The sequence below is a fragment of the Notolepis coatsorum genome (genome assembly GCF_963971535.1).
Source record: "Notolepis coatsorum genome assembly, chromosome: 16".
NCBI classification, from domain to species: Eukaryota; Metazoa; Chordata; class Actinopteri; order Aulopiformes; family Paralepididae; genus Notolepis; species Notolepis coatsorum.
Genome location: NC_140180.1, coordinates 99,655,666 through 99,677,078, shown reverse-complemented (window position 1 = coordinate 99,677,078; position 21,413 = coordinate 99,655,666). Strand labels below are relative to the sequence as shown.

General features: G+C 48.5%; 2 protein-coding genes across 2 annotated transcripts; both read left to right on the top strand.

Annotated features, from left to right (window-relative positions):
* Positions 1 to 10,885: 10,885 nt before the first annotated feature.
* On the top strand, positions 10,886 to 12,919 carry LOC311243067 (E3 ubiquitin-protein ligase DCST1-like; the record flags this gene model as incomplete). The annotated part of the gene is made up of 1 exon (XM_084332138.1): positions 10,886 to 12,919. The coding sequence occupies one exon, from the start codon at positions 10,886 to 10,888 to the stop codon at positions 12,917 to 12,919; it is 2,034 nt and encodes a 677-aa protein (XP_084188264.1).
* Positions 12,920 to 14,532: 1,613 nt separating this feature from the next.
* LOC311243066 (intraflagellar transport protein 81 homolog) lies at positions 14,533 to 17,487 on the top strand (the record flags this gene model as incomplete). Its single annotated transcript, XM_084332137.1, has 2 exons — positions 14,533 to 14,648; positions 16,782 to 17,487. The coding sequence occupies 2 exons, from the start codon at positions 14,533 to 14,535 to the stop codon at positions 17,485 to 17,487; spliced, it is 822 nt and encodes a 273-aa protein (XP_084188263.1).
* Positions 17,488 to 21,413: the final 3,926 nt, after the last annotated feature.

The following is a 21,413-nucleotide window of genomic DNA, read 5'->3' as shown; positions in this document are numbered from 1 at the left end:
ATTCCAAAAGGGTGCATTACCATCTGGGAGATGATAGGGGGCGGTTTTTTCACATCTGAGCTCCTACAGGGGCTGCATACCAACGGGAGACTCGGTTGATGAAATATAATTCAGATCGCTAATAAAAAAATAACACGCTAATTGTCGTGGTGGGCATTCAGGCATTGGGCTGATAACACGTGGTATGTCGTGGTGGGCACTGAAAGTGTTAAGACCGGCACGCAAGGAGGTTCTGGGGCACCCCCTGCTGGCGCTGAAAGTGTTAAGGGAGAATGGGACGGTAGGGAAGCGAAAACGTCTTGCACAGGAGACCACGGGAGTACACGGCAGTAGAATGGTGGTGACAAGACGACCCGGCAACGAGTGACCTGCAGTCAGCGTATATGAGTGCTCCCGACGAGCTGATTGGAATTCATCTCAGGTGCGTGATGTTAATTGACGCTGAGAAGCACACAGTGCTGGGCCAGCCCTCACAGTACCCCCCCCTCCACGGGAGCCACCTGGTGACCTGCCCGGCCTCTGCCTGTCCGGATGGGAACGGTGAAAGTCTGTGACCAGGGCGGGGTCCATGATGAGCTGGCGGGAAACCCAGCTCCATTCCTCAGGGCCATATCCCTCCCAGTCCACCAGATACTGGAACCCCCGTCCTTGGCGTCAGATGTCCATGAGCCGGCGAACCCTCCACTGGGGGTGTCAATCCACCATCTCGGGAGGAGGCGGATCTGGGGCAGGAGGCATCGGGACTGAGAAAGACAGGTTTTACACATGAAACACAGGATGGATCTGCATGGAGGCTGGAAGCCTTAGGTCGCTTTCACATATAGTTTTGGTGGACTCTGTGCGGTTCTGGTGGTGAAGTTGCAACATTGTTGCATTCTTCATTTGGTTCGCCTGCGTTCACATAGAAATCTGTGAGGCGCACCGAACCTTCTGAACAATGTCACGCGATCGAAAAGGGCGCCTATTGGACAGTGGAAATGTGTGTGTGGCTGCGAGCCCGTGTGTGCGCGCACGCGCGTGTGTGTGTCTGTGTGTGGACTGTCTGCGAGCCCTCCAGATCAGCGGAGGCGAGTTTTGACATGGCATTGATCCATTGTTCTATGGAAGCACATTACCACCATCCTCCCGCTAAACAACTTGTAGACCACAGTGTTTTTATGAGTTCCCACAAGTAGCTGTTTTATTAATAATATAATAAGCCGCGTTTTTTCTTCCTTCTTCCCAAGATGCACAGATATATAGATATATAGATAGATAGAGATAGATGCAGTGTGCTTGTTTTGCAGTGAATGAATGCTGCGAGCAGTGGTAAGGTAATAATAGTATTGACGTGGCATTGATCCATTGATCCAATGCCGTGCGCCTCGGTAATAATAATAAGCTGCGTTTTTTCTTCCTTCTTCCCAAGATGCACATAGATAGATAGATAGATAGATAGATAGAGAGATAGAGAGATAGAGAGATATATGCAGTGTGCTTGTTTTGCAGTGAGTGCTGCGAGCAGTGGTAATAATAATCACTCGAACCGAGACCGACGTTTTCAGGCGGACCAGAGTTCGCCTGTTTGGTCCGCGAAACGAGTTCGACACGCATTCACACAAACCCGAAAAACCGGACTATCGAATTCTGGTCCGAAAGTCCGGACCAAACAGCCCCTGTGTGAAAGCGACCTTGGACTCATCGCCGTGGGGCTGAGCACCTTTCGGATCTCGAAAGGACAGACGAACCGGAGGTTTACTTCTTTGCGGTGGATTGAAGTGGGAGATCCTTGGAAGATAGCCACACCCTCTGCCCTGGTTGGTATGCCGGCGCTGGGGTCCGGCGTCGGTTAGCTCCCCGACTGGCGCGCTCCGATGCCCGGAGCAGAGCAGTTCTGGTGATCTCCCAGCCGCGACGACACCGGTCGACATGAATCTGCATGAAGGGAACTGCCACTTCCAACTCCTGTGCTGTGAAGAGAGGGGGTTGGTAGCCCAGAGATACCTCAAACGGCGAGAGGCCGGTGGCGGAGCTGACCAGGGAGTTGATGGCATACTCGACCCAGGGGAGGAACCGGCTCCAGGATGCAGGCTTCTTGGCAGCAACACACCGGAGAGCAGACTCCACACTTCAGGTTCATTCTCAGTGGCCCCCAATCCCTTACATAAGGCCCGCGATACCTGGGAGGTGAACCTGGGAGGTCCGAGACGACGTCCTGGGGAAACCCATGGAGGCGGAACACGTGGCTTATCAGGAGGTCCACCGTCTCGAGAGCTGATGGAAGCTTGGGAAGGGCCACGAGATGGACCCCCTTGCTGAAACGATCCACCACTGTTAGAATGACTTGTTTCCCTGGGAGGGAGGAAGGCCAGACACAAAGTCCAACGCCACATGGGACCAAGGGCGGCTCGGAATAGGGAGTGGCTGCAGCAGGCCGGCGGGTGCTTGGTGAGAGGCCTTGTTGCGGGCACAGACCGTGCAGGCCATCACAAACTCCGTGACGTCGTTCCTTATGGTGGACCACCAGAACCGACGAGCCAGGAAGGAGAAGGTGCGGTGGACGCCGGGGTGGCAGGCAAACCGGCTGGTGTGGCCCCATTGAAGAACCCGGGACCGGACAGAGTCGGGGACGAAGAGGCGATGAAAAGGTACGTTGCTCGGAGCAGGATGGAAACGTAAGGCACGCTTGACCAGGGTCTCAATGCCCCAGGTAACCACTCCCACCACCCTGGCCTCAGGGAGAATGGGAGTCGGATCCTCTGTAGTTGGATCCTCATTGGTATGTAGCCGGGACAGAGAGTCAGCCTTCATGTTGCGGGACCCAGGGCGAAAGGTCAGCGAGAAGTCAAACCGACTGAGGGAGCTGGCCCACCTTGCCTGCCAACTGTTAAGGCGCTTGGATGCGCGGAGGTACGTTAAGTTCTTATGATCAGTCCAAATGGTAAACGGTTCCTCGGCCCCCTCCAGCCAATGACGCCACTCCTCCAAGGCAGCTACCACTGCCAACAGCTCTAGATTCCCTATGTCATAGTTCCTCTCAGTAGGAAGGAACCGGCGAGAGTAGAAGGCGCATGGATGGACCTTCTGGTCCGCCACTGACTGCATGGTTTGCCCCTAGTAGTCCAGTATCCGAGGCGTCCACCTCCACGATGAACTGCCTCTTGGGGTCTGGGTGGAGTAAGACCGGGGCGGTGGTGAATTTGTTCTTGAGGGAACAGAACGCAGAGCAGGCCGCTGGAGACCAGTCGAAAGGCAGGGAGGGAGAGGTCAGCTTGGTAAGTGGCTCCAAAAGTGGGTCGCGGGGCCATTTTGAGTGAGTCGCGGATGTGTGTGTAAAAAAGGAAAGTAAAAAAAAAATAAAAAAAAATGTGCACTACCTATCTTTGTGAAAGTGGCTTCTCAGCTCTGGTCCAGCTGAAGACAAAGCGGAGGAACAGATTGGACATTGAGCATGACCTCAGAGTTGCTTTGTCTACCATCACTCCAGACTTTGAGACTCTTGTCAGGAGCAAACAACATCCCCAGTTATCCCATTAGTTTCCTGCATGTTAAGCTAAGAAGTCTGCTAAGAAGGATATATTATTTATTATTATTTTATTTCATTGTGTATTTAGCCCTTAGTTGCACTTTTGTTGCAACCCCAGTTATCCCATTAGTTCCCCCAAATTTACTGTAGGTCTGTTATGTTAAGCTAAGAAGTCTGCTAAGAAGCATAATTATTTATTATTATTATTATTATTATTATTATTATTATTTCATTGGGTTTTTAGCCCTAGTTGCACTTTTGTTGCAACCCTAGTTATCCCATTAGTTCCCCCAAACGTAGGTCTGTTATGTTAAGCTAAGAAATCTGCTAAGAAGCATTATTATTTATGATTATTTTATTTCATTGGGTTTTTAGCCCTAGTTGCACTTTTGTTGCAACCCCAGTTATCCCATTAGTTCCCCCAAACTTAGGTATGTTATGTTAAGCTAAGAAGTCTGCTAAGAAGCATAATTATTTATTATTATTATTTTATTTCATTGGGTTTTTAGCCCTAGTTGCACTTTTGTTGCAACCCCAGTTATCCCATTAGTTCCCCCAAACGTAGGTATGTTATGTTAAGCTAAGAAGTCTGCTAAGAAGCATAATTATTTATTATTATTATTGAATTTCATTGGGTTTTTAGCCCTAGTTGTACTATTGTTGCAACCCCAGTTATCCCATTAGTTCCCCCAAACTTAGGTCTGTTATGTTAGGCTAAGAAATCTGCTAAGAAGCATATTATTTATTATTATTTTATTTCATTGGGTTTTAGCCCTAGTTGCACTTTTGTTGCAATCCCAGTTATCCCATTAGTTCCCCCAAATGTAGGTCTGTTATGTTAAGCTAAGAAATCTGCTAAGAAGCATATATTATTTATTATTATTTTATTTCATTGGGTTTTTAGCAATAGTTGCACTTTTGTTGCACTTTTTTCTGTTTATTTCATGTTTTGAAAGATTGCGTATTACTGCAAATCTTTTTTATTTTTTTACATAAATCATAGTGGTTAAAAATTTTGGGTCGCGACTTAATGACTAAGGAAAATGTTGGGTCCCGAGGCTAGACCAGTTGAGAACCACTGTGTATTGCCATTATCACCAGGTGGCCAATTAGCAAGCAGTTAGCTGGTAGCTAGCAGTTAATAGCAACCTAGTCGTAGCAACAGTCAGTAGATAGTAGTACTTGTCAGCAGTTAGTCAGCAGATAAAGTCGATATAGAAGTCAATAGATTATTTACCTATACAAAGAAAGGGAAATAAACAGCATTAATTAGCAACTAGTTATACATGTGAAAGGATAATTGCGAATATAAATGGTGCATGCAAGGTACCGTTGGCCAGTCAGTTTGCCAACAGGGCTTTTCACCTTACAGGCATATGGCCAAGAGTGTCATTTAAATAGCGCGTTGCTCAATCGTGCCAGAAATAGGCGACTTTTTACGTCCTTCTTTGTGCCAGAAACAGGCGACTTTTTACGTCCTTCTTTGTGCCAGAAACAGGCGACTTTCGACGTCCTTCTTTGTGCCAGAAACAGGCGACTTTCGACGTCCTTCTTTGTGCCAGAAACAGGCGACTTTCGACGTCCTTCTTTGTGCCAAAAACAGACGACTTTCAACGTCCTTCTTTGTGCCAGAAACAGGTGACTTTCGACGTCCTTGTCTGTGGTCATTGATCCTTGAATGGTAGAAGTACCACCAACCTCCTAACGTCCCTGTGGAGGACGGTGGTGGGGCACACCCGATATGGCGGTCACGTTTGGGATGGCCGACGGTGACGGGAAGGCTATGGCAAGTCCTTACTTCCACGTCTCTGATGACACCCCTCGAGTCAGGGTGCGTCTTTATCACTCGGCCTGTCGAAACTGGCCTCTGAGTGCGTTCTGGTCCGCAAGCCAGACCAGGTCTCCTTCTGTGACATTCCTAGCGGGAATGTGCCATTTCTTCCGGACGAAGAGTTCTGGTCCCACCAGCTGGCTCCATCGTTTCCAGAACCTGTCCACTTCAATCTGGATTGCTCTCAGACGGACGAAGGGGTAGCTAGCGGACTCGAAACCTCTGGGGTCTCCACAGGGCCTTGCACGTCCTAGTAGGAGAGTGTTGGGAGTGATGACCTCAATAGTGCCATCCCGAAGCTGGGCATTGGCGCAGATAGGCCTCTCATTTGATAGATTGGCAGCTAGGTATAGGAGGGTTTGGAACTCCAGGGCCGTAAGGCTCCCTTCTTCGCCTAAGCTGCTCAGTGCTCTCTTTAATACTCGCACAGCTGCTTCAGCCGCACCATTCCTATGAGGAGAGTCAGCGGGGTGGAACACCCAAGTCCAATCTGTTCCAGACTCTGCAGCTTTCTTCTGTACCTTGTTATTGTCGATATTTGCTAGGAACTTGTAAAACTTCTAGCGCTGGCTTTGCTCCCACGAAATGAGTCCCCTTATCGGACCAGAGCTTCCTGGGATGGCCTTTCAATGCAGTGAAGCATTGGAACGTCTTCAGGAAACCTTCGGTCGAGAGGTCTTCCACTATGTCGGCATGTATCGCTCTGGACGCCATGCAGCAGAAGACTACGCCCCAGGCCTTCTTGCTTGTTCTCTTTTTCACCGCGTCTTTGATCGTGTAGGGACCAAAGAGGTCTAATGTTGTATACTCGAATGGCGCGGCCGGCTCTGTGCGCTCCGGGGGGAGTTCGCTCATGACTTGACGGCACATTTTCGCCTTGTTCTTTCGGCAGTGTATGCATGAGTCAATCACACTTCGAGCGACTCTTGGCCCTTGCACAATCCAGGAATTGTCTCTCATGCGCAAGAGGGTTCCTGCAATGCCCTCATGGTTTCCCTGTAGGGAAGTAAGGGCACTCCAGGCCATTCCTTGGCCATGGCTTGAACTCTGCCATGGCACAGTAAGAGTTTGGAGTCCTCATCTTTGAGGACCACGAGTCTGTCCAGTGTGGTTACGGGGAACTCTGCGCCTTCCTGGGCGGCCAGGCATAGTTTGTTGAATGCGTTTCGAAGTTCGTCCACTGTCAATGCCTCCCACTTTACTAGTGTACGAGTTGGCAAATGGGCTTTTGTCGTCGGGGCCTCCGGGATTTTACTGTCGTCCAGAATTTTTGTGCCCTTCTGGCGAAGCTGATGACGCAGCAGTGTCTTAAGCGAACTGTATCTTTTTGGGTCTATCTGGCCTATGAGAGCCACCGCGCCAAAGTCTGTCAGAGGCTCGTTTGGCGAGACAGTGACATCCGGCAAACTTTGTGGTGCGCCGGCCTCTTTCATGGCTGTCTTTTCTTCCCCTGAGTTGGCAGGGGGAGGCATCGTCTTTGCTTGTGCTCTTGTGCTAGCAACTGTGAAGGCTTTTCTTTGAAGCCTGCTCACTGCGTCTCTCGCAGTGGTAGCTACCTCTGAGGCTGATTTCTTTGGCCATTCCTCTTCGGGTTGGCGAGGAAATCAGGGCTGCGTTGCCAAGCAGAGTCCTCTCCGAGTAGCTCTGGGGAGCAGCGGCCTCTTGTGACCAGGTCAGCGATGTTGCGTTCCCCAGGTATCCACCACCAGTCAGCTACGGGACCAGCCTTCTGGATCTCTCCGACCCGATTTGGGAAGAACGTTTGGAATCCGTAGCTTTCTCTTTGGATGGCACCTAGCACCGTCTGACTGTCGACAAAGTGGAACCATCTCTCCACTTTGATTTTTCCATGTTTAAGTACGTAGCCTTTTAGGCGGGATGCGAACACCGCCCCACAGATTTCCGCTTTCACTGGGAGGTCAAGAGGGGCCAGTTTCACTTTTGACTCCACTAGCCGGGCGACTGCTCCCCCGGACGTCTCCCACCGCAGATATAGTACCGCGCCATAGGAATCACAGCTCCCGTCTGAGAATGTGATCCTCCTGAGGAAGGTTGACTCCACAGCTCTGCGGTTGTTAGGGAGTGATGCTGGTTGCTCCTTCCAGGGGTACTTTGCATCCCAGTGGGAGTCCCCACAGTGCAAGTCTTTCTCCCTGAAGGTCAAGCCTGCCTTGATGGTCTCTAGCTCCCTCTCGTCGGCCAGTGTCATCTCCTTTCCTCCAGGCGGACAGTTACTGCAGCGACAACCTCCACAGACGGGGTCACAGTCTGCTCCTATGCTGTCCCATTTCAGACAGTCGAAGACTTCCTTCTTGCTTGTGGCGGTTACTTCTTATTTTATGCTTTTCCTCTCGGTTAAGTCCACTGTGAGGTGTTTGCATTCTCTAGCGGCTGTCGTTCCCATGGAGCGTGCGAAGTGGGTCAATAAATGACGCGTGGTCATTTCTACCTCTTCAAAGAGGTCCGGATGCGCATCGCTCACAGTTTTGCCCAGTGAGCCGTCCCATAGCACTAGATCACCGGCTCTCTCCATTCTTTGTGGGGCCAAGCGACCTTCTCAGGTGCTGATGAGCAGATCAATGGTTTCAGGCCGGGTCAATTCTCCTGGCTTGATACATGGGAAAAACAGTTCTAATTTCTTCGAGTCCACTACTCGGTCTACTTTGGCGATGTCCTCAAGGCCGTAGCAGAGCATTTCGTGGGACCTCAAGGTCCCCTTCGGGGTTCATACCTTTATTGCCACCACATACCTCTTGGTATCGACTCTGACTGCCATCCTCCCAACACCGTACACGACCAGTGTGATTGGCTCGCCGGTCAGCCTGAGTCTCTTGGCGGCTCTGTGAGTGATATAGTTGGTGTCGGAGGCGAGGTCAATCAACGCTCCGACACAGTCTCCTCCTCTCGTCGTGACATCCATGAGCATCATGAGGACTGGGTATTCTTTTATGCCGCTTTTGTCCAACAGGCTCTTGCTGGCGCACACTTTTGAGGTCGTTTTGTTCGTGAAGGCCTTTTTAAATGCTTCCATTTGGAGCGTTGACAATTTTAACTCCGTGACAACCTTCTCTTGCTCAGCCGTAAAGCCTCTGAGCCCTTTGTGAGCACTGGGCTCATTGGTTGTTTCGCTCCTGTCCTGTGTCTTGGAGCAGAGGAGAAAATTATGATCGACAGGGCCGCCCCCCTTCACACACTCATCCTTCTTGCAGAGGAATCTCCTCTCGCATAGGCCGTTGGCCCCGTGATAAGCGAGGCATTTGGCGCATGCTCCTGCTTTCTTCACCTGGGCTCTCTTCTCAGACAGTTTAGCCTTCTTGAAGGCCGGGCAGAAGTACAGTCTCTTTCCATGTGCCTTTTCTCCACACATGGTGCACGAGTCCCTCCGGGGCTCTCTTCTGACTTCGCTCGCTGTCGTTCTGGTGAATGACCGTCTGTCACCTCCTCTGTCACTCAGCCTCTCACGCTGGGTTGGTCTATCGCCAGCGTGGGTGGTTCCGATCTCCAGCTGTGCTAGCCTCTCGAGGATCCTTTCCTGTCCTTTCAGGAATGACAAGAGCCTGTCAAAGTAGCTTCTGGGCGTAACGCCATTTGCGGGGTCACGCTCATAGGAGATCCAATTTTCTCTCTATGGCGGCGACAGTTAAGTGGTTTTTAATAACATCCTCCATCCCAAGGTCCTTCAGGTCGTACAGTGCGGTTTCCACTGCCTGGACCAGGTCGATCATCGGCCTAGGCTGGTTAATCCGTACTGCAGGCACTTCTTCCAGACCTTTGAGGATCAGATTTGCGGTTGCGCTCCTGTCCCCAAAGCGGTTGTCCAGGAGTCTGAAAACATCATCTGCCGTTCTGCAGCGATCCAGCCCGAGTTTCTTCCTCAGCGGCTCTTCCACACTGTCCAGCAGGTGGTATAGCTTGCATATCCTTGCATAGGCAATCCTGAGGGCTCGGCTAATGCCTGGAGGTCCTCCCAGTTATCCCGCCAGCGCCAATAGGTCCTTCTGTCCCCACAGAATTTGGGCAGATTTATGGCGGCGAGCTTGATGCTTGGTCAGGCCCCCTGGTGGCCTCTGTGGTGAGCGAGACCTTCCTGCGTTGCGCCCTCATCACCTGGTGGCGTGGCGTGGTCACCTCGTGACTGAGGAATGATAGTGAGGTTGGCACGATGGTTAAAATGGGGTTCGCTGCCGGGTTGTCTCACCCGTGGGAGTGAACGCCCTCCGATATACTGGAGACTGAGGCCCACTTCTTGTGGTCTCTTCTCCAAGCTGGAGATGGGCGGCGTTAGAGGCCTCCTCGTGGCTCCCGAGAGGCAAGGGAGGATCTCTGTAAGTGCCCTCTGTTTGAATGCTGTGATGCTGAGGAGATGACGAGTGGACGTGAAGGACCGCACTTTTGTCGTCGGCGGACGGGGAAGGGTTAGCTTCGGCGGCAAGTTGCAGAACATCGTTTGCAATAACAGGTGGACTGGCCGCATCACCGCCCCTTTCAACATTGTGTGTCTTTTCCTCCTCTTCATCCTCATAAGTAATTCCAATGTCACCCTTTCCCCCAGGCTCTTGGAGGGTCGACCACCTGTCCAATAGTGCTGCTCTTTCCTCGTCCAGGTGCCTGTACCGCTTCTCCAACTCAGCCACGTTGGGACTCAGAAGAAGGTATCTCCACTCCCTTGCTATCTGTTCGAAGGCGTTGAGTCTCCCCTCCAACGCTCTCTTGTCTTTGGGTGCCCATTGGGTGCTGAGTCTCTTTGTCTCTTCCAAAGTATGTTTCAGTGAGTCTGTGGTTTTAATAAATGAAATTTAATAAATGTGAATATGCTGTTATATGTATTACTACCACATATCCATTAAAGGTGCACCATGTCATTTTTTTAGGGAGGGGAAATTTACCTCTGAAAAATCCAAATGCTGTATGATATATCTTTAGTAAAACAATTTTTAAAGAGACAAACAGGATCCTTGGAGCACTGTTTGAAACTAGAAATGATGTGTTTGGCTGTGGTGCACCTACCCTCCCACCACTGTTACCATACAAAGCACCCTCTAAGTTGGTTCACTTTTTCAAAGGATTATTTTTTGGATTTGTGTCAGCCTCAGGATTCTAAACAATATTCAAGCATTCGTGACTAATTACTGTAGAGGTGATTTTCTCAACAAATGTTCTAGAATGTTCTATTATGACATCATACTGTGACATCACAAATGTTCTAGAATGTTCTATTATGACATGATACTGTAACATCACAAATGTTCTAGAATGTTCTATTATGACATCACAAATGACATCACAAATGTTCTGATGTCCTAGAATGTTGTATGATGTCATAATACAACATTCTAGAAAATGTTTGACATATTATATCAGGAAAGAGGTTAATCAGTAATATCATGCCAATGCCTACAGTTGATACTTCTGACCAGCCAGTTTAAAGAAAATCGTTTGTAGCCTATGAGTGTGTTCAGTTCACACTTCTTCTACCATGTAGAAAACAAAGAAATAGATTGAGTTTTCTAGAGTCCGAACAGAGTTCAGCTTGTGCCCAGTGACAGATGATGGCTGAGACTGTTGACTTGGGAACACGGGGGCGCCTCAAATCTCCACATACCACCCTGGGGAAGATTAGTGCCGTTGTGTTGCCGGGGTTCATACATCACTTCCTCTTCAGTCAGTCCTGTGATTTTTGGGTTGTTCGTCTCTTCCTTGGAGCGCTGTTTGGTGCCGTGAGTGGTGCAGGAATGTTCCTGGGTCTCCTTCACAACATTCCAATGAGCCTTCAGTACAGGTGGCTGGCAGGATGTGTCTTTGTTGTAATATGCATCCTGGGTGGAGCGCTCTCATCCCACTTACGTTGTTCCGCCCTCCTAACTTTTCCCAGCATGCTGGGCTCCCAGGGCAGAGCCTACGTGATGCTGTTCATCCTCTCGGGCCTATTAAGCGGGCCGATCGACAACATCCAGCACAATGTCCAAGACATTGCCCTCTCCATGGGCTGCAACATTGAGATCCAGATCAATCACACCAAGGTGATGTGGCGGGCCGCCATAGAGCCCTTCATGATGGTGGTCACGGACATCGTGGGTGATAACAAAGAATTCAAGGACGAAGCCACGAACGTCGACAGAGCGTTCCAGAAGATCAGAGATGAGGTCAAGGATCTGTATGGCTACAACAGCGACAAACCTCAGCCCGTCTCCGTGACCAACAGTACCCAGGACATGTTTGCCGCCAAGACTATGATGCAATGTGACTATGTAGTGGAACAAGGCATAGAGCGATGCCGTAAGTGGTTCCAGGACAAGTGGCAGGACTGCATGGACACTATCAAGGCCCCTATCATCAACCACATCCTGTGTGTGTCCATGAAGTTCGACTTCCTCTGTAATGTCACGAGAGTCATGACACCGTGGTGCAGAGAAGAGGTTCCGGTGGAGGGGAACTTCGGCCAGATGTATGACGAGCTCAGCTCCTCTATTGGCTCGCTGTCCAGCGAGTTCAGCAGTAAAGTGGTCATGGAGAGCGTGGAGCAAAGGTCTGTGTCCGGGGGTGTGAGCCCGGAGGACTTCACTAGAAATATCCGCAGGTCCTTCCAGCAACACAAGGCTGTGGCTACCAAGCTGCTGGACATCATGCAGATGCTGCTCTCCTTCACCTTCATCACCATCCTCTACGGAGCGTTTGGATATGCAAGACAGTTCACCCAAGACATTCACTTTGACAACATATACATCACCAGGTACTTCAGACAGATTGATGCTCGAAGGAGAAAAGCGGGCAAGTGTTACCTGTTACCACTGAAGAAAGCAGAGCGTGGTCTGTTCATCAACCCCTGTACTCTGTCCATCCATCCCAGTGAACTGAAAGAAGTGATCGGGGGTCTACTGCAGGTGGTCTCTCTGGTGATGTTGGCCAGCGTGCTGCTGGCCCTCGACATGATGCTGTTCCACGTATTTGAAATCATCGGAAGACACACCTACATGGAATTATCTGTCAAAAGCAATCACCATATATACATCAAGGTGGATGGAGCCTCAATGATGGCCAGGATGCTAAGGAGGACCATTATGGCCTTCAACAGTTCCTCCAGCCTGGACATCCAGAGCAGCAACCAAAATTGCTTGCTTCAGCCAAGGGCCCTCACCACAGAGGGCTACATGTGGAGTACCGTGCCTCTCCTGGTGATGGCGCTGATGTGCGTGCTGCAAGTTTACAGCAACCGGCTGAGACGGGTCATAGCAACCTTCTACTTCCCCAAGCGGGAGAAAAAGCGTGCTCTGTTCCTATACAACCTGCAGATAGCGAGACGTGTCTCGTACGTGGCCACGCAGCGCAGAAGGCTCATGAAGCAGGGAAGAAGACAGAGGACGGCGTCTGGTATGTTGTGTTACTTGGAGCGGCTGGGGCTGCAGTGGTGCTGTGTGTGTGAAGAGAGACAGAGCAGCGGCGGGGGTACTGTGAGGTGCTCCGCTCCAGGCTGCCGGGCGCTCCTGTGCACCCAGTGCTGGAGAGACATGGAGGCGTCGTGTCCCCTCTGTGGCGACGGCTGGAGCTCCTCAGAGTCTGAGGATGTCTTCGTAACACAAGCGTAAATGCGTACACTTACACTCTTCAACTGTATGCAGTGGCGTCGCGTGGGTAAAATAACAGAGGATGCCAAAACAAATTATTATAATTTTATTTTTATTAATAAAATGTTTTTAATAATTTTTTTTCATATTTAAGCCAAATAATATATATAATATATTTCTCCCTCCCTCGCTCTCTCTCTCCCTCTCTTTCTGAATATTACACACACACACACACACACACACAGTGGTTGCCTGCAGGAGGTCTGGTTTGATTATGAATCAGAGAGAGAGAGAGAGAGATCATTTAGGTTCTAGGTTGAAATTAATGAATGGCTTGATGTCGCCGTCGGAGCGTTTCTAAGCGTCTTGCAAGATATTGCTGACATGGCAGAACATACATGTATACTGTGGCTCGGCCCATCAAACACAAGCAGACCAGTACAGTATGACTCGGCGAGTCGGCGCCGCCCCATCAACACAATAACACAGTATATGACACGGCAGAACATATACAGTATGGCTCCCCACACACACACACACACACACACAGCGGCATCACTTATGAAAAGTTATTAGGTTATTAGGTACTCACCATTGTTGCAGCTGATGCGCCTTGGTCCAAATTAAGTAAAATAAAGCAACTCGTCCACAAAGTTCTCCAAGTCCTGTGGGTATTCTCCTAAACTTTTCTGCAGCTGAGCGAATTTCAGGTCTCAATGAATTAATCCGAGAGAGGAATCCGAATTTCAATCAATCAAAAAATGCTGTTTGTTTAGACATTAAGACTCACATAACGTTAGCTAGCTATCTCCGGGGTTCCCTCCAGCCTAAACATATTGTTGTTTTGATTTGAACGTGGCCGCGAGGCGTGTATATTTTCCCCAACGCAGTTTCCGTGTTCGGTTTACGCGCCGAGGCGATGACGTTGTCACGTTTAGCTTTTAATGTGATTTAATTGGTCAATCGGTGGAAACGTTCTGGACTGGCCCGCCTCCAGAGCGCAAAAATTTGAAGACGCTAGAGTGCTTTGCTGTCAGACAGCCCCATGTTAAGGCGTGGGAACCCCTTTATTAAGCTCGAATCTTATTGGCTAATAATTGGTTGTGGAGTCCACAACTATGAACCACAATGTGGACGCTAGAAAAAGACACCGCCCCCTCCCCTCTGCAAATGTTCTCTATTCTGCCTGAGCTGCAGTGAGCACAGAGTGACTGCCAGCCTGCCTCAGTGAGTCTGACAGTGTTAGAGAGAGTGAGAAGGAGAAGAGGGAGAAAATTCAACAAAAAATTATAACACAGAGATGAAAAATAATGATTTTTTTTATTATTATTGTAAACTATATAAAAGAACATTTGTTTAAATTTAAATTTAAATGTTTTACTGTTCATATTTTTCTGGGAAAGCCTGGCTTCCCTTGGCTTCCAGGAATATTTGCCACTGACTGTATGACTTGACCATAATAAATTCCTTTGAATCTATGAGAATTTTTACCTAAAACAGCAATACGCCGAAGGGCGTCTAGACTGCCGGAAATTCAAAAAAGAGGATAACTTGATCATCATCCAACTAGCTAGCACAGAGGAAAACGACAACTATTTACATAAACCTTGCAAGTACATGTTAACGTTTCCAAGATGAGTGAACAACTTAAATGTATCGTTGAGCAACTCAACAAAGAAAAACGTCCGTTCAAGAAAAACTTCAACCTCATCACGTTTGACTCCCTCGAACCTATGCAACTGTTGCAGATTCTTAACACTTTCAATGCCAACAACGCGATATGTCGTTTGTTCATGCCGACCGTTCATTGCCAAAGACGCGATATCTTGTTTGTTTTTTTATTAGCGATTTGAATTCATATTTCATCAATCTAGTCTCACGTTAGTGCTGCAAACTCTCTCTGAGCTCCATTGGGAAAATACCGCCCCCTATCGTCTCCCTGTGGTACTGCACCCCTTTGGAATGGATTGCATGGGGGGAAATCCAGCTTCCTCATTTTACTTCTCGGGCAAGCCACCAGAGAGTATCAGATTAATTTCCGAGCCCCAAAACAGTGTGGAATACATATTTCCAGTACCCAGCATTGGATCAATAAACGTGATCGATATTTGGAATGGCGATCAGGAATTGGAATAATCTTTTTGGAGAACATCTGATCTGAGGTAAGGAATCTATTTTACCAGTCTTAGGATAATCAGAGCTTTTTTCACAGAGATATCAGCGTGTGCCCTGTGCAGTGATGCCAGTAACGCGTTACTAAGTAACGCGTTATTGTAATCTGATTACTTTTCTCCGAAAATAGTAATCTAACGCGTTAATCTTTAAAAGCCAGTAATCTGATTGCAGTTACTTGTCCAAGTGGCTGTGCGTTACTATTTCGTTACTATCTCATCATAAATTCATAATGCAGGCGGAATGCAGTATTTTATTTCGTTTTCGACAGTCATTTTGAGCTGTTTTTCTTATTTGGGAGTGACGTCGTGTGGCAGTGAAAGGGTTAAATACACAATGTGTCCCGCGGCGTGACTGGACCCTCTGTCTGTGAGTGACTCTGCTTTGGTCCAATCACATTCCCCATCCACAGTCTGCGAATCAGAGGCAGAGTAGGGCGGGTCTTCACAGCACGTCATGTGACATATGCGCCAATCGTGTGACAGCAGGGCTCCGTTGTTACAGCCTCGTCTGCGCGGAGAATTCCACCCCAAAACGCTCGTCTAAACGTAGCCTCAGTCACTACTTCACGTTTGTGTCAGCTAAGCCGGGTGAAAAAAACATTCATATGCGGAGGAAACAAAATACTGTCTACCGCTAAAAACAGCACATCCAATTGCATTGAAAGCATCTGGAATCACAACACTAGCCGACGCTTCGACTAGGTACAGGAGGACTCGGAGGCCAGCCAAACAGCAAAAGAGAGAGATTGTTTCTTTCCCTTTTGATTAATGTATATTTGATGGTGGCAGAGCAAAAGCTCTTATTTGCCAGATTTACAGTTAATTTACATGTTAAAGAGAGACTGATTGTATGTTTATAGAGAGACATTTATAAAAACAATTTAATAGTTACAGTTGATATAATTGAATAGTTCAGCCTGCATTTGTTAGATGTGATACACTGGTTTTGTAAAACCACTGGCTGGCTGCTCTAATGCTGTGAGCATCATAGACTGTTGCTTTACCATACTTGATGGTACAGAAGCTGAAGCACTAGTTTAACAATTTACGTTATGTGCAGAGAAACAAGTTAAAAACTATTTATGCACTTTCAATAAAGCGTTTAAAAAAACTGTTGGGGGAACGACGACGACTTCGTAACCTAGTTACTTTCAAAGTAACTAAGTTACTCTGATAATCAAGTAATCAGTAAAGTAACTTAGATTACTTTTTAAAGGAGTAATCAGTAATCAGATTACTTTTACAAGTAATCTGTGGCATCACTGGCCCTGTGTGTCTGTGTGTGCGATCAGGAAATAAGAGATTCGATTTTTCAGCTCGCTTCTCTAGCGTGCATAAGTACACATATACTATCGATAATCTAGCGTTTATTTGAAAACGATTCATAAATAGGCAGAAAAATTACAACATTTTTGTGTATTCCAGAATATTCCAGTAAAGGGCGATTATCACAGAATCTTTATATTTTCCTGAAACTTTCAAGAAACAAGCGTTTTTCAAAATGGTATAAAATGGAAATGAACCGATTAAAAAACAATCCGTTTCGACAATGTTGACTGCAAACAAGTCATTGATAAGCGACGGCCAGATTAGACACATAGCCATAATTTAAGATGTAGTTTATGCGTTTGCAAATATGAGAGCTCTATCATTGAAGTGGGTGGTGGCAAGGAAGCACTAAAGCTCGCACCGAGCTCCGGCATTGAAAGTGTTAATGATGTCCTGGCTGAAATAGATCCAAAGCAAAGCATTGATATCCGAGAAGAAATGCCTGAGCAGACTGCAAAGAGAATGTTTAATTTGCTGGGGATGCTGAAATATAAACCCCCTGGGAGTCATTCTGATGTGAGCAGTTTCAGACAAGGTTTGGTTATAGGTAATAAACCTGTGATCCACCCTATCCTCCACTGGTTGCTACAGAGGGTCACAGAGCTAAAGAAGAGGGCTTACCTGGCCAGTTTTCTTGTTAAACTGGAGGTGCCTGCAGAGTTCTTACAAGACGATGTCGTCATTGACACTCATAACCAGTATGAAGAGCTGGTGGATGGATTTAAGACCTATCACAAGGAGTGTGAGCAGCTGAGGACATCAGGCTTCTCCACAGCAGAAATAAGAAGGGACATAAGTGCAATGGAGGAGGAGAAAGATCAGCTCATCAAACGAGTGGAGAGGCTGAAGAAGAGGGTGGAGACGGTGGCCAACTATCAACGGATGCTGGACATGGCCAGACACATCCGTGTGGAGAAGGAGAGAGAGGAGTCACTGACTCAGCAGAAGCAAGAACAGAAGAACCAACTGTTCCAGGCAGAGCAGAGACTCCAGAGGTCCCAGCAGCAGGTGAAGGATTTGCGGCAGGCAGCAGACGCCAAGCCAGAGAGCTTAAGAGGAGAAAGGCCATCAGGGAAGTTTACATGAAGAACATTGCAGAGCAGGAGTCACTGGGCAAGAAGCTGCGTGAGAAGCAGAAGGCGGTGAGAGAGAGCCACGGCTCCAACATGAAGCAGATGAAGATGTGGCGCGACCTGGAGAAGCTGATGGAGTGCAAACGGCAGTGCTTCATAAGAGCCCAGAGCCAGGCCTCCATTGGCCAGGTCATCCAGGAGGAGGGAGAAGATAGGCTGGTGCTGTGAGGATGCTCCCTGCTAGACAGTCATCTCCTGGGGTACCAGATTGAGATGGCGCCGCAACGACCGGCTGCCTGTCTGTGCGCTCCGTCGAGACTGTGCTTACTTTTGTTAATATTTATAGTTTTAAGAGTTTTGTTTGTACCAACTGTTGGTGCATTTAATGTGTATGACCGTCAGTCACTCATAGACATTGGATTACGGGAAACTTACCAACTGGATTACTCTCTGGATCAGCTCTCTGAACCACAACACTGGCCTGTTGAGATCTTGAGGACAATCGGACCAGACCTCGATCCAAGGAACAAAGGATCCAGGCGGCGAGGGAAGAGCTGGAGTCCGTAACAGATTGAGAACCAGGCGACACCGAACGACACTACCCAGTATATTGCTAGCCAATGTACAATCAATAGACAATAAACTAGATGACATCAGAGCAAGGATTCAATTCCAGAGAGACGTTAGAGACTGCAATGTTCTCTGCTTCACCGAGACGTGGTTGACGCCAGACGTCCCAGACCACGCCATCCAACCGGCCGAACACTTCTTCATTCACCGCAAGGATAGAACAGTAGAATCCGGCAAACAGCGTGGAGGTGGAATAGCCTTCATGTTGAATAACAATTGGAGCGATCCAGCCAATGTGAAGTAACTATCGAACCACTGCTCCCCCAACCTGGAATATATATCCATCAAGTGTCGACCTTTCTTCCTCCCGAGGGAGCTAACGTCGATCATCCTGATCGGAGTGTATATTCCACCGCAAGCAAACACCGGTGACGCGCTCTCCAGGCTCCACGACGAGGTAAACAAACTCCAGTCAGCGAACCTTGACGCTGCTATTGTGGTTGTGGGTGATTTCAATAGCGCCAATCTGAGAAAGGTATTGCCGGACTTCTATCAGCATGTGACTTGTAACACCAGAGGCGGTAACATTTTAGACCACTGTTACTCGCAATTCAAGGGTGGGTACAAGGCTCATTCTGCTAGTGGCTTCGGAAAATCTGATCATGCGGCCATCTTTCTTTCACCAAAATATAAACAAAGAATCAAGAGCACTCCGGTAGTCTCGCGAGAGGTGCAGAAATGGGATGTGGAGTCAGAGGAGACGCTCCAAGCTGCGCTTGAGTGCACAGACTGGAGTGTATTCCGTGACAACACAGATAACATAAATGACTACATGGAGACAGTGCTGGACTTTGTTCGTACTTTGGTGGAAGAAACAATCCCCACTACCATAATTAAAGTTTACCCAAATCAAAAGCCCTGGGTAGACAAATCCGTCCGTGAAGCTCTGAAAGCGCGCACCACAGCATACAACGCCGGCCTGGTGGCAGGCAACATGAATGACCACAAGGTGGCGCGATACAACGTAAGGAGGACAGTAATAGAGGCAAAACGGCGCTACAGGGATACAATTTTACTTCAGTTTGAACAGGCTGACTCCAGAGCTATGTGGCAGGGCCTCAAAACGATGACAGACTACAAAGGCACCTCCCTCAAACTGAACAGTGACATCTCCTTAGCAAATGATCTCAATACCTTCTATGCGAGGTTTGAGGCTGGTAATAACAACACCAGCCTACAAGCCACGGCAATGGGGGGGGGGGGGGGGGGTCTGCTGATGGAGACTCAGTGTTCAGGGTAACAGAGCATGAGGTGAGGTGGACCTTTAAAAAAGTTAATATCAGGAAGGCAACAGGACCGGACGGCATCCCCGGCCGCATCCTAAAAGTCTGTGCCGACCAACTGGCCCCGGTATTCACTGACATATTTAACCTGTCCTTAGAGGAGGCTGTCATCCCCACCTGCCTGAAGAAGTCCACTATCATCCCTGTACCTAAAAAATCCAAGCCTGCTTGCCTCAACGACTACCGCCCTGTAGCTCTCACCTCCATAGCCATGAAGTGCTATGAATCAACGTGGCTGGATATGGGTCTAGGAGCGATAGGTTCAAGATGTGTAGATTGAGGCTGGGACATTGTGGGTTGAACAGTACCTTAAGCATTGTGGGAAAACATCCAGATGGGCGGTGTGAATGTGGAGAGCCTGAAACTGTCAAGCATGTTTTCCTAGAATGTGACAGGTATAGGAAAGAAAGGGAAATCTTTTATAAAAGGTTATCAGAATTGGGAGTTTCTTCTTTCTCTCTAAAATCTTTCTTTGGCCTGAATAATGAGAACCACCAGCTGATCACAGAGGCAGTGCTGACATTTCTGCACGAGGCAGAGTTGTACCAGAGGATATAATGTTATTTTATTTATTATTATTAAAAAAAAAGTAGGCCTATGCATATTTAAGTTTTTCTCAATTGTGGGCGTAGTATAGAACTGAGGAGGGCAGTAATACGCCATGTTGCGTTTACACTGCCGGAAAAAAATAAAGAAGAAGACCTCGGTTGCCGTGGCTACGTGCTGTTTCAGGAAGTGCTGTCTTGTTACAACAGAAGCATGGCTGTGCAATGCTGGACTGATCTGCTCAAATCATCAAAGAAAACAGCTTTGATAAATGACGGGAAAAGGAAGATCCACTATCATCCCTGTACCTAAAAAATCCAAGCCTGTTTGCCTCAACGTCTACCGCCCTGTAGCTCTCACCTCCATAGCCATGAAGTGCTTTGAGAAGCTAGTAAAGGGCTACATCTGCTCCTCCCTCCCCATCAACCTGGACCCCCTGCAATTTGCATACCGCCCCAACAGGTCCACGGAGGACGCCATAGCCCATGTGCTGCACACAGCAGCATCACACCTGGACAAGAGGAAGGGGAACTATGTGAGAATGCTATTCATCGACTACAGCTCGGCATTCAATACCATAGTCCCCTCCAAACTCATAGCCAAGCTCAGGGACCTGGGCTTGAACTATGACCTCTGCCAGTGGGTCTTGGACTTCCTGACGGGCAGACCCCAGGTGGTGAGAGCAGGTAACTGCACCTCCTCATCCATCACCCTCAACATAGGGGCCCCCCAGGGCTGTGTTCTGAGTCCCCTCCTCTACTCCCTGTACACACATGACTGTGTGGCTCAGCGGAGTAACAACACAATCATCATATTTGCTGACGACACAGTAGTGGTGGGCCTGATCTCTGCAAACGACGAGAGGGCCTACTTGGAAGAGGTCAAGGTCCTGGCGGGATGGTGCCAGGAGAACAGCCTCTCCCTGAATGTCAGCAAAACAAAGGAGATGATTGTGGACTTTAGGAGGTCGGGGGTCAGGGACTACAGCCCCCTCAGCATCGACGGGGCACCGGTTGAGAGAGTGAACAGTTTTAAGTACCTCGGAGCCCACATATCCGAGGACTTGACATGGACCACACACATTGACAGTGTTGTGAAGAAGGCACGACAACGCCTCTACTTCCTCAGGCGCCTAAGGAAGTTCCAAGTCAGTCAGAATATCCTTAAGAACTTCTACTCATGTACAATAGAGAGCATCCTGACTGGCAACATCACCTCCTGGTTTGGGAATAGCACTGCACAAGACCGAAGCAGACTACAGAGAGTGACACGTTCAGCCGAACGCACAATTGGAGGGGGGCTTCCCACCCTCCAGAACATTTACAACAAGCGGTGCAGGGGTAAGGCTAAGAGAATCATCAAGGACTCCAGCCACCCAAACAACTGCCTCTTTGAACTGCTGCGGTCAGGCAAGCGATACCGGAGTCTCAAGGCGAGCACAGAAAGACTCAGAAGAAGCTTCTATCCCCAGGCCATCAGG